At 47.6% G+C, this 15,965-nt stretch overlaps 1 protein-coding gene across 1 annotated transcript in view; it reads left to right on the forward strand.

Annotated features, from left to right (window-relative positions):
* GFRA1 (GDNF family receptor alpha 1) overlaps positions 1 to 10,309 on the forward strand; it is a 294,863-nt gene extending 284,554 nt beyond the window's left edge. The window contains exons 8-9 of the mRNA XM_030202657.1: positions 4,250 to 4,303; positions 8,195 to 10,309. Of these exons, the coding sequence (XP_030058517.1) occupies positions 4,250 to 4,303; positions 8,195 to 8,359 (219 nt within the window). The 3' untranslated portion in view covers positions 8,360 to 10,309. The remainder of the gene's footprint in view (positions 1 to 4,249; positions 4,304 to 8,194) is intronic.
* Positions 10,310 to 15,965: the final 5,656 nt, after the last annotated feature.

The raw sequence follows: 15,965 nt of genomic DNA on the forward strand, positions 1-15,965 counted from the left end.
TCCCTGAATCCAAAATCCAAGTACTTTCATTTGAATTATTATTTACCATAGTCAAAGATTTTTCTGCCATTAGAAAGCCTTTGTGTTTATCTTTGTCCTTCATACATTTCCTGGTTTGAAAATTCTTTAGTTCCATTGGCTTAGGTGAGCTAGAGGGAGTGTTTTGTGTTTCCTTACACCATTTAGATACATGTCCCTCCTTTCCACATGAGTAGCAAATCAGCTTGCCCTTGGGTGGAGTTTTCCCATAGCTCCGCCTTCCTCTGTTCTTTGCCAAGAAATTTGTTTCATTTCTCTCTGACTTGCTTTGAGAACACATCTCCTCAGAATCATTTATTATGCATTCCTGCCTTAGTTTTGATGTTGTCTGTTCAAAAGATTGCCCTTCAATGGCCTCATTTACAGACCTAAAAACATCAAACTTCTTTGATAGTGAGGTAAAAAGAAATGCTCTTTTCAATGCATCACACATGGGAATTCCAGAAAGTTTTAGCTTTTGAAATGAAGACATAAGATGCATAATGTGATCATTACATTTACTTTTATCCCTTAATTTGGTTTCATTCAACTCTGCCAGCCAAATTGGTTGCTGCTTTGCATATGTAGTTGCATACATAGTTCTCAGTTTATATAAAATGTCCTTTGGTGTATCTTTTCCCTCCACTAATATGGCTTGTTTCTCTGAGAGAGCTTCCAAAAGCATGCACTTCACATAATAGTTTGCATTGTCCCATTCAGCCATATTTTCATCTGTTCTGTCTTGGTCTAAGCATATATTTAATCTTTTTGCTCGAAGGAGACATATGAATCTTAGTTCCCACTGCCGATAATTAAACTCAGTTAATTTAGGCACCTTGAGAGAATAGAAAAATGGTGAATTTCTTCCCTCAGCCATTTTCTTAGCCTTCTGTCTGCTGTGTGGGGGGAGAGAGAGACAGACTGAATCTTTCCTTTAAAACTTAAGAGAAAAAAATGTGGCCTTTTTTTCTGCCTGGTAATATTTCTCTTCTTTTTCAATTCCTGAGCCCTGGGCCCATAACCCTTTTGTTGGATTATTTGTAGTAAATAATTAGCAGATTTTAGTACACACAGCTTCAGCTTTAGAAATGTTAATTTCTTTCTTCATCTCTCTCTCATTCACCCCTGAATAATTCACTGCTGAGTCACTTTAAAGTTGAAGTAACAAAACATCTGTTTACTCACAGTTTGTAGTTAGATTATAATCAGACAGGCTTATATATACATATTACTATACATTTGTATTATCAGCTCCTTCCATGTGCTTAGATGGTAATGGATGCTCACACCACCATAGATCCTCTCAGGTTAGGAGAGATCATGAGCTCCATGTGCTCCATGTGCTGCATGTGCTGCATCTAACCCCCACAGGAAGTTGCATAGCTGTGTGACCTCTCTAAGTAATTCACATCAGAGGTCACAGAGTAACCACAGAGAAATAATAGGTGACAGGCAATGCATGTAAAATACAATTACATTCCAACAGTTATGTTACTATATATTTTGGGTACTATAGAAACCAGGACTATAGCTACCTATGCCAAAACTTATATTTCAGTGTCACAGCTAGCCATTCGTAAATTTCATACCTATATAAAACGCACCTCCAACGTTATAATGAAGCCACAAGTCTCCAAACATTCTAAATTTGTAGTTGTGTAGATCGCTGTTCCTCTATGAGTGTCTGCCCCGCCCTCACGTCACAACGTGATGCCGTCGAGGGCAGGGCACTGACACTCAAAAAATCGCATCGCCCACACGTTGCTACGTGACGAAACGTGACGTCAGACGCATCACGAACCTATGCGAACGACCTGCAAGAAAGAAGGGAGGACTACCATCGACCCGAGCCAGCCTGAATGTGCGAGGGAAGGAGGAAGACAGGCAGGCAGCCTGAACATCGGAGAGTGGGAGGGAGGGAGCCAGCCAACCAGCCTGAACGTGGGAGGGAGGGAGGGAACCAGTCTGAACGTGGGAGTGGGAGGGAGGGACCCTGAACATGGGAGGGGGGACCACGACCCTGAAAGGCGGAGGGAGGGGGGACCACGACCCTGAAGCTGGGAGGGGGAGGGGAGGAAAAAGGGGAGGGGGAGGGGAAAGAAGGGGGAGGGGGAAGGAGGGCGGGAGATGGAGGGGGGGCCCCTTCCACACACTCTCATTCTTTCTCACACACAAACTCTCAATCTCACACACACACTGTAACACAGACAGCCTCACTCTATGTCACACACACACACACTCGCACATTCACTCTGTCTCTCTCTCTCATACAGTCACCCTCACACACACTCTTTCAAACATACACACTCCGAGGAAAACCTTGCTAGCGCCCGTTTCATTTGTTACGGAAACGGGCCTTTTTTACTAGTATTTTTATAGAGCACCCTCAGATATAACACACTCTTTTAAGCAGACAATAGTGCTGCTAGCTGGTGGTATAGCACTTGTTTCATCGGGTTACTCTTTAAGGTTTTTTTTTTATTGTTTTTTATATAAATTGCAAAAAAAACACCCAAGTGCTATAAACATTGTATCCTCCACGATACTCTTTTTTTGTATTTTAACCTGTACCTGATGTTCACACTAAAAAATGGCAAAAATATTATAAAGCACTGTGCACTTATCTTGATTAAAGAAGCCTCGCTGAAAATGAATGCAGAACTTTACGTGCCCAACAACCGCCTTCCCCTGGAACCGTATTTTGAGTGCCATGCGTAGAATCAGAGGGAAAGTGTGTTGTGTTAAGTGATGGGCTGAATGTTTTGGGGCTTTTTTGTTACATTTGTACCCCGCGCTTTTCCACTCATGGCAGGCTCAATGCGGCTTACATGGGGCAATGGAGAGTTAAGTGACACAAGGAGCTGCCTGTGCCTGAAGTGGGAATCAAACTCAGTTCTTCAGTTCCACAGGACCAAAGTCCACCACCCTAACCACTAGGCCACTCCTCCACTGCGTGATAACTGAATTAAGACATAAGGGGTCCTTTTATTAAGATGCACTAAATGATAAGAAGGCCATTCTATTCCTATGGGTGTTTAATTATTTAGCGCATGCTCATCGTTAACGCATGCTAAATCTGTTAGCGCACCTTAGAGAAAGGACCCCTTTATGTTTTAAAAAAGAAAAATACGTAACCGTGATTTCTTAGGAGGGCGAGAGTAATTGTTAAGAAGTGTGCTGAGAATCAGTGTTGCCAGACGGAAAAAATTTGTCACGCCCAAAGCCAGCCCAAAACCCGCACAAAGTCAATTTGCATGTGAATGACATCATTAAGCCTTCTACTAGTCGCGGCCGTGGGAAAACCAGCCAACCCAAAAACCGCAGTGGGCGAAAAAACCGCCGGCGGGGCTTAAAAAAGCCGCCCGAAATCCCGCACACGGCGTGAAAAAGCCGCAGCGGCTCACGGAAAGGAGCCCAATTGGCCGAGAAACCCACAGCCTTGGCAACACTGCTGGAAATGTTCTCCAGGCAATCACTTTTATTAACTTTTTTCTTGTGGGCTGGACTTTATTCTGATTTCCTCACCAGGCTGTCAGTACCAGCTCTGTCTCCTTAGTGACCTCCAGAAAATCCTCCCACCTCCAGCCCTATGTTAGAAGGGAGGAGGGGGGTCACACCTACAATGAGCCCTCAGTTACACTTTAAGATTCAAGAGGCTAAAAATGTGAAATCTTGCTTTTGAAAGCTGATACATAAATTGGCTCTTTTTTTCTTCTGTTATGCATTGTCTCTTGCCCGCTTGCCTTCTGGAGAATGAAACCTCCTGAATTTTAGTGAATTCTCCAACATCTGGGAACAATTACTAAGGATAAAAGAAAACCTGAAAATGTGTTTCTTAGGTGCCAGTTGCATTGATCAACAATCTGATTCCCTGATTGATAAAAGAGACTTTATTTAATGTTAGTGCCAACGATCAAACACAAGACCTGTAGGCACCCATTTACTTCACTGCACAAGAGCGCCAATCCGAAAACAAACCTCTTTGATCTTAAACCCAGAACCAGGTTAAAAAGAAAACCTTCAAAGCAATTTTTAAAGATCACTGAATGCTGACAGGAAGCTTTTTGGACTTTCTAAGGTCTCTTGCTTGTAGTATGTGGAATGTATTACCATCTAATATACGAGTCCAACATCAGTTACCTTGATTAACCAGCGACAGGAGGTGATATAACCAGCACTGGGGCACACTGAGTACATAAATAACAAATGTCATTTTCTTCTCTCTCCACAGCAGCAGAAGCTGAAATCAAATAACTCGGTGGATACGGACCTTTGCTTTGCCGAGGTAAGGACTGGCAGGGGCATGGCGAGGCACCGGTGGTAATACAGTAGGCTGAAGACGTTGCATCATGATGTCACACGCCCGGGCTTCTTAAATCTTACAAAATCAAGAGAGCGAGTTAAACTGGCCCTTGCTGGGAAACACTTCAGACCCGGCTTTTCCTGGAAAGAATTGCAGAGCCGTATATACTTTTTCCTTATGGGTTCAAACGGGATAATCCTGTAATATAGGCACCACATACAAATCACCTGGATACCGACATATCTACTCACAATCCAGTCTGTGCTATTATATAGCAAAATGCATATCTTCGATATCATGTTGCATGACTTACATTCTCAAATGTGTGCCCTGCCCAGACTCCACCCACATGCATGCACACCTTCAAACTGCACACCGTGGCATATGGGTGAAGTCTGGATGGGGCACACATTCGCACCTGTAACTCATACAACATGATGTATTACGCATGTATCTCCCGAACCTAGACACAAGCATGTACATCAGCTTTATAGCTGGTTGAAGTGCTTCCATCTGTTCTAATACATACATCTTAGGAATGGGCAGCTGGAAAATTGTTGTCTTATTCATTTTCCCTGTCTTTTATGGGAATATATTTTCTTCAGGGGTTCCCTCCTTTTGTCATCACAAGACTAGTGTTGTTGTGGGCCCCCCCCCCCTCCCACAAAGGAGACAAACCTTCTTGCCTGCAGCCCCCCATCCTGCAAGAACAGACAACCCCCTTGCTTTCTGTGCCCCCCCCCCCCCATAGGTCACCTGGTGGTCTAGTAGGTCCATTCTGGCAAGAGTGATGCCCATTGGCTCTTGCCTAGGGTTACCATATTTTGTCCCCCAAAAAGGAGGACACATGCCCTGTCCCACCACACACCCCACCCCGCCCCCTTTCACGCCCTCGCTCCACCGCTGTCACATTTTCCCCTCCCCCCCTGTCACATACCCTGTCGCCCCCCCCTCCCCATCAACCCCCTCCCCTTACCTACTACTGCCCTGGTGGTCTAGTGACCTCTTCAGGCCGATTCAAAATGGCCGCCGAGAGTTGAAGTCTCGTGAGGTCACGTCAACTCTCGGCGGCCATTTTGAATCGGCGCTGAAATCAGCTACAGGAAGGATGCATGCAGGGCAGTGCTCTGGGCAGGAAAGAAGGGGCTCTTTCCTGCCCCGAAGGCGGAAGAGGTCACTAGACCACCAGGGTAGTAGTAAGTAAGGGAAGGGGAGGCAAGCAATCTGCCCATTTATCTGGATTTCTGGACAAACAGGCAGGCTGGTGGGCGGGCCGTCCCCGCCCGCCAGCCTGCCCATTTGTCCAGAAATCTGGACAAACGGGCAGATTGGCAAAACCCACCCGGTTGCCCGGACATGTCTTCAAAAAGAGGACATGTCCGGGTAAATCCGGACATATGTAACCCTACTCTTGCCCATGGCCGCACTGAATCTAATATGGTGGCTGCAACCTCCTTGCCATAGTCTCAAGGTACTACCATGACCCCTACTGGTACCACAATACTATGGTGACAGGTTACATTCTGTGTGGCCATGGGCAGGAGCAAATGGGCATTTCTCCTGCCCCAATGGACTCCCCCAGACCACCAGGGATATTAAGTAGGCCTGGGGAGGGGAATTGTCTACTCTTGAGGAGGAGCCTGGATTATGTGTGGGGAGGGGCTTGTGCTGGATGAACCTTGTGCCTGGGATAGAGCCTAGGTCAGGGACTGGTGCTGGGGGTGCCCTGGATCTCGGCCATGACGCCTGCCATGCAGCTAGCCAACCACTTGACAGGTTAAATATCGACCTTAGCTATAATCAGCCTGTTGTTGGCAAATGAGAAAACATGGCACGTTTTTTCCTGCTCATATTCATTTGCCAATGGCAGGACAGGACAGAAGTGACCTGTACTGAATTCCCCCCCACATGTGTAGATGTTCCCAGGAGAGGAGTGGGGGCTGAATCAGTGGCGTAGCTACAGGTGGGCCTAGGTGGGCCGGGGCCCACCCAATTAGGGCTCAGGCCCACCCAACAGCAGCACACGTATTAGCGGTAGCAGGTGGGGATCCCAAGCTCTGCCAGCAGAAGACTTCCCCCTGGTGGTAATGAAAACGCCATTCTCCAGGATACCAGCACCTGCGCATGCTCAGTTTTCAACGCGTGCCTGCTGCAGACTGCTAAGGTGGAAAGAAGCGTTTTCCCGCCAGCTGAGATTTTTTTTTTTTGTGGTGGGTGAAGGGGAGAACACTTGGTGCCCACCCACTTCTTGCCTAGGCCCACCCAAAATCTGTTGTCTGGCTAAGCCCCTGGGCTGAATTGCCTTTTATGCATGCCACATGGGTATGTAAACCGCGGTTCTGCATACGAAAGTCACTTATGTAACTGCCTTATAGGCAAATCCTTTTGAACACAGATAAAAGTGGCCCTGTGAGTGAGATATAAACTAGAGAGTTGCACGGGAATGGGGTTCGCGGGAATCCCGCGGAACCCGCGGGATTCCCGCAGGGACGGAAGCAGTTCTGCGGGGTTCCCATGGGGATGGAAGCAGTTCTGCGGGGTTCCCGCGGGGATGGAAGCAGGTCCTGCGGAGTTCCCGCGGGGATGGAAGCAGTTCTGCGGGGTTCCCATGGGGATGGAAGCAGTTCTGTGGGGTTCCCGCGGGGATGGAAGCAGTTCTGTGGGGTTCCCGCGGGGATCGAAGCAGGTCCTGCGGGATTCCCGCAGGGACGGAAGCAGTTCTGCGGGGTTCCCATGGGGATGGAAGCAGTTCTGCGGGGTTCCCGCGGGGATGGAAGCAGTTCTGCGGGGTTCCCGTGGAAGTGTAAGCTGCACTGCATCAGCCTCTCATCTACCGAGTACCTTGAGTGCTGTCTCCTCCTCCTCCTCCTCCTCCTCCTCCTCTTCCTCCTTGCTTTAACAGCACAAATGTGGAAAGTCTTCCATTAAGGAAGTGGTAGAGATGATGATGGAATTCAAAAAGGCTTGGGATGAACACAGAGGATCTCTAATTAGAAAATGGAAGTTATAAAAAAACCTAACCTTAAATGGCTGCATGTGTGTGGATGTGTGAAGTAATGCTTAGATGGCGACTCTGGCTGTGATTAACTAGGGCCGATACAGGGCAGACTTGTATGGCCTGTGTCTAATATATGGCAGTCTGGTTTAGGATGAGCTAGAAAGGGCTTAGACAGCAACTTCAGTGGCTGGAACATAAGGACAGTGCTGGTCAGATTTTTACGGTCTGTATCCCACAAATGAGAAGATGAATAGACTGGAGTGGGCTTCAACGAGAACTCCAGCAGTTGGAACATAAGTATAGGGCCAGACAGACTTCTATGGTTTATGTTCCAGAAACATGAAAGAAAGTATATAATATCACACTTGCTGATTTAATCATGAATTGATAATGAGTGTGACTATTGGACAGACTGAATGGACCGTTCAGGTCTTTATTTGCTGTCACTTACTATGTTACAATTAATCCTTTTTGCTCCCGGGCTGATGCGTAGACCTCAGGTCTGACACCTGACCTACTGGCGCGTGCATGTGGTGACCTCTCAGCACACAGTGCCAGAAATCAGTAACAAATCTTACATGTGCACACCAGAGTGTTCTAAGTTTCAGCTTCCATTCCTTCCTTGCCTACAGTGATGTGGCTCAAATCCAGAGAGAGACTGAGGGAGCTGACCAGAATTTTCTTTTATGTACCATTAAATTCTTGCGGGGATGGGTGGGGATGGGTTAAATTCTTGCGGGGACGGGTAGGGACGGGTTGGGATGGGTTAAATATTTGCGGGGATGGGTGGGGATGGGTAAGATTCCAGTGGGGATGGGTAAGATTTCTGTCCCCGTGCAACTCTCAAATATAAACCATCTTTTCTTCTTCTGCAGCAGCCCCTGACAAAAGACAGCAAACCCGGGATGTCGGTGAGTGGACACATCTCCGGAGACAACTCCTCCACAGCTCCGATGAGGTGTCCTGCAAGTACACTGCTGGCCCTGCTGGCAACCGTGTACGTAATGCTTCAGGCCCTGATGTCTGCAACGATCTTATAGCCACATTCAAAGAAAGGACTTGTAAAAAGGCAAAACAAATTAAAAAATTTAAAAAAAGGAAAGAAAATGTTCTAACCTGTTCCCCTACTCTTCCTCCCCCCACCAAAAGCCACCCACTCTCTCACGTACCCAACACGCCAGCTCTCCAACCTAAGACGAGGCCTGCTTCCCAAAGCTACAGTTTTCTAAAACTGGAAATAAAAGAAAGTGGGGGGAAAGCTGGGTGTGATATTTAGGAGGTTTTTTGAAATACTTCCTATCCCGTTCCTTTCCAAACCCCAGATTCCAGGCTTCTTTTTAGGAGGTAGGGGGAAGAGGGGGGAGGACGCGGTGTCTTTTAAAGAGATAAGTACATCCATTGAACTGTGGCTTTTTACTTCCTCCTTAGCTGGTAAGGAAGCCGTCTGTATCATTGAGATTCTATTTATATTCTTAACGGGATTTAAGGGGTGCCTTTGGAGGTATTTTTCGCTCCTTTTTTTCCCATGTGAAATGAACTTCAGACAAAGGTTGAAAGAAATCTGAGGGTTATTTGCCACCATGGGGAACGCTTTTTGCAAGAGGATGATCCGTGCTGAGCCTGCATTGCCGCATCTTTCAGAAATTGCTACCACAGTCAAGTATTCACGCCCACCCTCTTTTTCTCGTTTTAATGTTGAATTGCTGTAAAGTGATTTTGTATCTTCCTGCCGAGGTGTCCTTTACTGTGCCACACACGCATTTGCCTTTCTGTGTGAGTTTTTTTTTTTGTTTGTTTCTGCACATCTCATGGCAGGATCATTTTGTGACCTTCCGGCTACTCTGTGATTTCCACCTCCTTTCAGTTCAGTTTACATCTTAAAAATATCAGTTGTTACACCCCCACAGGTTACTGCAGAGTGAAAGTGGATGAGAAGGTCCAGGTTGTGTTCATTCCTGATTATCATTGTCTGTGGTGTCACTTAGATGTTTGATGGCATTACCTCTCAAAAAAACTTTATATTCTCCACTGCATAGGACAGTGAATGAAAAAAATATATATATTTTAAAAAGCGATTTTAACTGGCTGGCAGAACAGAGTTCTCATGAAGTCACAAAACAGTCACACACATAAGCAACCCAAAGATTTTGGTTTTTTTTTTTACCAAAAGACTAATTTTATCGGAAGGAGGGCATTTCACACTCAGAAGGGCAGAGGTAACATTGTCTGTATGTTAGGGGAATGTTTGTATGTTTAATTACTGTACCAGTGTTGTTTTCAAGTAGGCTACAGTTTTCACAGCCAGTTGATTCAGTCCTGGTTTTACCTGGTACAGGCCTACACCTGCAGTGAGGTGGAATGTAAAGCCAGGACCAGAATAACTTGTCTTGGCAAAATGGAGGCCTTTGGTAAGCATAGTTTTAAGTTGTTTGTGTCTTGGCTTTTCTGTACACCCACTGTGGTTCTTCAGTTTCTGCAAATTCACTATTTTGCAGGATTCCTACACACAGTAACTCTTTTCTAAGGCTGCCAACTGGATCCAGATTCACAGGACAGGGTTGATCCAGTCCTGGGTTTACCCCTGTGCATGCTGGGACTTATAGTCTTGCTTTTTCATAGAGAATGCAAGGGGGGAATCAGAATTACAAGTCCCTGCATGCAACGGGGTAAACCCGGGACTGGATCAACCCTGTCCTGTGAATCTGGACCCAGTTGGCAGCCTTACTCTTTTCACCCCTTGCCATGTTGCAGAGACGTGCCAAGTTACCCAGTTCCAGACTGGAGACTTTTTGGCCAGTGCTGGTTCTGAACTGATAATCTAAAGCAGTGTGGGGGTTTGCAGTGCCAGATCCTGCCCATTGAAATCAGTTCTCCAAGTCCCATAATGCACCAGAAATCCAGGACTGTCCCAAAATCTCCAGCCTGGAACTGGGTAATATAGCACCTCTGCAGAGAGCACATCTAAATGTGCAGGAGTAGGGTTACCATACGTCCGGATTTACCCGGACATGTCCTCTTTTTGAGGACATGTCCGGGCGTCCAGATGGATTTGGCCAGCCTGCCTGTTTGTCCGGATTTCTGGACAAACGGGCTGGCTGGCGGGGGCGGGAGCGGAGGCGGGCGCAGGACTCCCTTCCCCTCCCCTTACGCTACTATCCCTGGTGGTCTAGAGGTACCTCTTCGCTCTTTGGGGCAAGAAAGAAAGAGCCCCCTCTTTCCTGCCCGGAGCACTGCAGCTAGCTGCCCTGCTGCATCCTGTGTAAGTCCGGCTCTTGGCATTTCAAAATGGCCACCGAGAGTTTTGAAATGCCGAGAGCCGGACTCACACAGGATGCAGCAGGGCAGCTAGCAGCAGCGCTCCAGGCAGGAAAGAGGGGGCTCTTTCTTTCCTGCCCCGAGCGAAGAGGTACCTCTAGACCACCAGGGATAGTAGCGTAAGGGGAGAGGAGGTGACAAGGGGGAGGGAAGGTGATGGGGGGAAGAGGGGGCGACCGGGGGTGGGGCGATAGCGTGAAAGGGGTGGGGCGAGGGCGTGAAATGGGGCTGGGCAAGTGTCCTCTTTTTATGAGGAAAAAAATGGTAACCCTATGCAGGAGCTGCATATGAGCAGGGCAGCCAAGAGACCGGGCCGGGTCCTCGCCGCCACCCCCCCCCCCCCCCCGACTCATTATCACCAACTCATTACAGCACCATTGAGATGTCCCCACAAGAAAGTTACCATCAATAGAACAGGGCCTCTCAGGTTGTACAGAGAATGTAAGAAATGCAGTTACCTTCCCTTTACAACCATTTTGCATGACAAATCTTTTTTTGCATTGGGGTTCTTATTTTTATATTTTTGCTAATACTAAAAGTCTACAAGAAAGAGTGTAAGATCCTGCCTTTTGGGTTAATGTGCTGACGAAACCAGTCAAGATTACAATTGGGAAAAAAAAAACATTAAAACGTTTGTAATGTTATAAGAAGCTTTTGTGGGTGGGCAAAAGTTACAGCAGGATACCAAGACCGAGAAAGAGCTTTGTCTCATGGTCAAATGGTCGTCCAGCCATCTCCTTCCCGTGCTACTGCAGAAAGAAAAGGATCTCCAGGAAGACTTCAAAGGCACGATTTTGAATTACTGGGCCAGTTTTAGACACATGGGGGCTCAGGGCAGGAGCTAAGGAATAGGCCTGGCCAGTGGCATCACGAAGAGGGCTTCTTTTGACATTGGAACCCTAGACAATTGCCCTGCTTGCTCTCTCTCCTCTCAAAATCCTGCTGCAAGGTAGTGGCCACATGAAGTCAAACCCACAGGTCTCCCTGTAAGATAGTACATCCCTTTCCCGAAGTCCTAAGGCATTTACTGAAGATAATATCTCCTGAACTGCTTGGTCCATGAACAGATGTTGATCTTTCTAATGGAAGGATAATTAGATGAGTTCTGATTATTAGGGACAGTGCCTGAGCATGTAAATGAGAAGAGAGGGGTTAAAACCAAGACTACCTCTGCCCATGATGATCTGAAGCCATTTTGTAACCCTGCTAATGCGGCAGTGGCAGGCGATGCAAAGATTAGTCACATTGAGGCCCTTTTTGAAGCCGCAGGAGGGCTAACGTGCGGGTAATTCCGAGTCTGGCACGCGCCGAATCCCGCAGTAGAAAATATTTTTCTATTTTCTACCGCGGGGAGGGGGGGGGGGCCTTCCCGGTGGTGATCAGCAGCACAGCCACATTGGCGCGTGCAGCATGGTTACCACATGGGTAACGAGTGAGCTCTTACCGCTAGGTCAATGGCTGGCTGTAAGGGGTCAGGCCATAAATAGGCGCAAGCTAGTTGTAATTTTTGTGCACGCCCATTTTTAAAAAATGGCCTTTTTTCCAGCCGCGGTAAAAAGTGGCCCAGCGCACGCCAAAACGATGTGCCCACACGGCCGCTGCCCACTTTTTACCGCAGCTTTTTAAAAGAACCCCATTGTTTGGCGTCTGGGGTCGTGTCACACCCTTTATCTCCAAGTTGTACATTCCCCGTTGAATTTACTTGTTGGAACAGGTAAATGTCGACACATCTGGACAGGAGCTCAGTATATAGTCTTGTATGTTCACCTTTGGATGATCAAGTGTTGGTCCAATGAAATGAATAACAAACTGTGAAGAATTTGGAAGTGGAGAAATTGAAGCATGTTTTGCTCAACCCTCTTTCTTGTGGGTTGGTCAACACTCATCATGGCTGTTGGGGGGGGGGGGAGGGGGGAGGGATAAGGATGCATTTTAAATACAAAAGTTCAAATTAAGACAAGAGACTGCCAAAAGAAGGCGGGATGTGGATTTGCTACAGGGATTGTGAACCTGATTGAAAACAATGTGGCCCACACGCTCGAACTTTGCTCTTCGGAAACTCCAGACTCAACCAACCAGTTCAGCCTTTGCAAGTGATTTGGAAGTGGAGAAATTGAAGCATGTTTTGCTCAACCCTCTTTCTTGTGGGTTGGTCAACACTCATCATGGCTGTTGGGGGGGGGAGGGGGGAGGGATAAGGATGCATTTTAAATACAAAAGTTCAAATTAAGACAAGAGACTGCCAAAAGAAGGCGGGGTGTGGATTTGCTACAGGGATTGTGAACCTGATTGAAACCAACGTGGCCCACACGCTTGAACTTTGCTCATCGGAAACAGCAGACTCAACCAACCAGTTCAGCCTTTGCAAGTGACATGGACAGAACTTAATTACTGCAGCCGTCATCTCCCCGGCAGTGGTTCTTACATGGCGTGCCTGGGGAATTAGGACACTTTTGTGCAGTTATAGGCCGTCTCCTGACACCTATCTCCATGCATCCTTGTTATCATGTTGTTGTTTAGCCATTACTGTCTGGGCAATGGGCGAGCTGCTCACCGCCATGCTTTCATAGTCTTTCCCTGTATAGAACCTGGCTGTATGGGATATGAATCCCCCAAAATCCATCTGAAACTCCTTGGACTGAAGAAACTGTGGGCTACCAGTCCATAAGCTCGAAAACGCAGTGCTAATATGCATCTTGTTTACAAGCATCGTTAAATCTATTGACCTACCAAGTCTTTTGATTGATTTTTTTTTTTTATTTTAAGCTGACTCCTTTTAATAAAATGGTGTATAAAACTCTTAATAGACTGTTCTTTATTTGCAGTTGGTCCTTGGTTTCTGTCTCAGGTTATTCATTTGATTACTCGCTTTTTTGTAAGCGAGTTAAGAGATAATAAGCATCACATTTCAAACTACATTCTGTACATTGCGGAGGCCTGACTTGCATAAAGGAATCACAAACAAGGACACACAAGTCAGAACATCACAATCGGACGCCCATCTCATAGGTATTTTCAAACAGGATACAGCCTGTTCTAAAACATAAAAGGAATCCTGTTCAGAAGGAAGGGATCCTCAGAAGCTTAGCGGAGATTGGGTGGCAGAGCCGGTGGTGGGAGGCGGGGCTAGTGGTTGGGAGGCGAGGCTAGTGCTGGGCAAGACTCCTACGGTCTGTGCCCTGAAAATGGCAGACACAAATCAAGGTCAGGTATACACAAAAAGTAGCACATATGAGTTTATCTTATTGGGCAGACTGAATGGACCGTGCAGGTCTTTTTCTGCCATCATCTACTATGTTACTATGTAAAATGCATGTGGAATAGGCATCCGTGTGCTGCAAACAGCCAGCATTAACATCCATTTTACAAACTGAAATGGCCAAATTATGAATAGGGCATGTATATAGCAGCATTCTTAGAAAATGGCACATAGAGGTCAGGGTAGACCGGGGGGGGGGGTTACCCTAGTGGCTAGTGCCGTGGACTATAAATGAAGAGACCCAGGTTCAAATCCACCTTCAACTCTTTTGTTTTGTTTTGTGAGCTGTTAAGGAATAGAAAAATACCTACCATCTTATATATTTAGGTACAGTAGGCAGTGGCGATCCAAGGTCGGCTGCCACCCAGGGCGAATCGCCGCTGCGCACACACACACACACCCCCAGCGCAATGACACCCCCTCCCAGTGCATCAAGCCCTCCCCCATAGGTGCACCTGTTCCATGGCAGAGGGAGCAGGGAACCAGCAGAGCCGACAGGCGCGCGGCTGCTCTCTGCACCCTCCAGCAGCGTGCACCCAGGGTGGACCGTCCCCACCGCCCAGCCCTTGCTATGCCACTGAAGTAGGTATCGAGGGCTCACAACTATGAAAAAAAAAAGAGAGAATGCTGATGTGAAATTTGAAACTGGGTCCCTTGGTTTACAGCAGGGGCGTAGCCAGACTACGGCGGGAGGGGGGGTCTAGAGCCCGAGGTGTGGGGGCACATTTTAGCCCCCCCCCCCGGTGCTGCCAACCCCCCCACACACCATTGCCAACACCCCTCCCCCGTCATTGCTGACTTTGCCCCCCCCCCCCGCCACCGACCCTCTCGACCCCCCTCCTGCCGCCAACCCGCTGTCGCCTACCTTTGCTGGCGAGGGAGACCAACCCCCGCCAGCCGAGGTCCTCTTCTTTTCGCAAAAGGCTTCCTTCTGTTTCTGACGTCCTGCACGTTGTACGTGCAAGATGTCAGACTCACACAATGAAGCCTTGCAGATCAGCTGATCTGCAAGGTTTGGTTCTGTGAGTCTGGCGTCCACATGCAGGACGTCAGAAACAGAAGGAAGCCTTTTGCGAGAAGAAGAGGATCTCGGCTGGCGGGGGTTGGGGTCCCCCGCCAGCAAAGGCAGGTGACGGCGGGTTGGCGGCGGGAGGGGGGTCGGGCGGGTCATCGGCAGGGGGGGTCCAGGGCCAAACCTACGGGGGCCCAGGCCCCACGTAGCTACACCACTGGTTTACAGTGTACTACTATTCCCTTCTATAGTGCTACTAGATATACGTATGCAGTGCTGTACACATTATATGCAGGTACTTTCTCTGTCCCTAGAGGGCTGACGATCTAAGGGGGTCTTTTACTAAGGTGGGCTGGCATTTTTAGCATGTGCTAAAAACAGGCACGCTAAAGACGCCAGTGTACTTCTATCAGCATCTTTAGCATACGCTAAAAATGCCAGAGCGCCTAAGTAAAAGACCCTCTCAATTTCTTGTACCTGGGGCAATGGAGGGTTAAGTGACTTGCCCCAGGTCACAAGGAGGTGCAGTGGGAATCAAACCCAGGTTGCCAGGATCAAAGCCCGCTGCATTAACCGCTAGGTTGCTCCTCAGGTTTGCTTGCTGCTTTTTTTTTTTTTTAAGCAATGCCCAAAATACCTGGCGTCATACAGCCTGGTTTCACTTTCAGGGGAGAAGGAAAGGGACAGCAACAATTGGGGGATTAAGGAGGGGTCATGTCTTAATCCCCCCAGTAGTCAGCTGCTCAATCAGAGCACCTTTTGTACCCTGGACGTGACTGAAACCGGTCTAAGTAACAACATCCTTCTTTTTAGATGGACTTTTCTTCCCCTTCAGTAATAGCTGTTGATTGTCCGGTCTTTGGATCCTCCCTAGTTCCACCCAGAACATCCCCCCCTCCCTTGCTATATTGGCTGTTCTACAGTGCCGGATGTCCATATCCTGCCTGTGCACAGTTGCGATTTGAACGTCCCCCACAATACGGATATCTGAATGCCAGTTTTCAGGAGTCCAAAACACGAATAGTGCTTCGAAAATAAGCACCCATGTCATCTAATTAAT

The sequence above is a fragment of the Microcaecilia unicolor genome, chromosome 5 (genome assembly GCF_901765095.1).
Source record: "Microcaecilia unicolor chromosome 5, aMicUni1.1, whole genome shotgun sequence".
NCBI classification, from domain to species: Eukaryota; Metazoa; Chordata; class Amphibia; order Gymnophiona; family Siphonopidae; genus Microcaecilia; species Microcaecilia unicolor.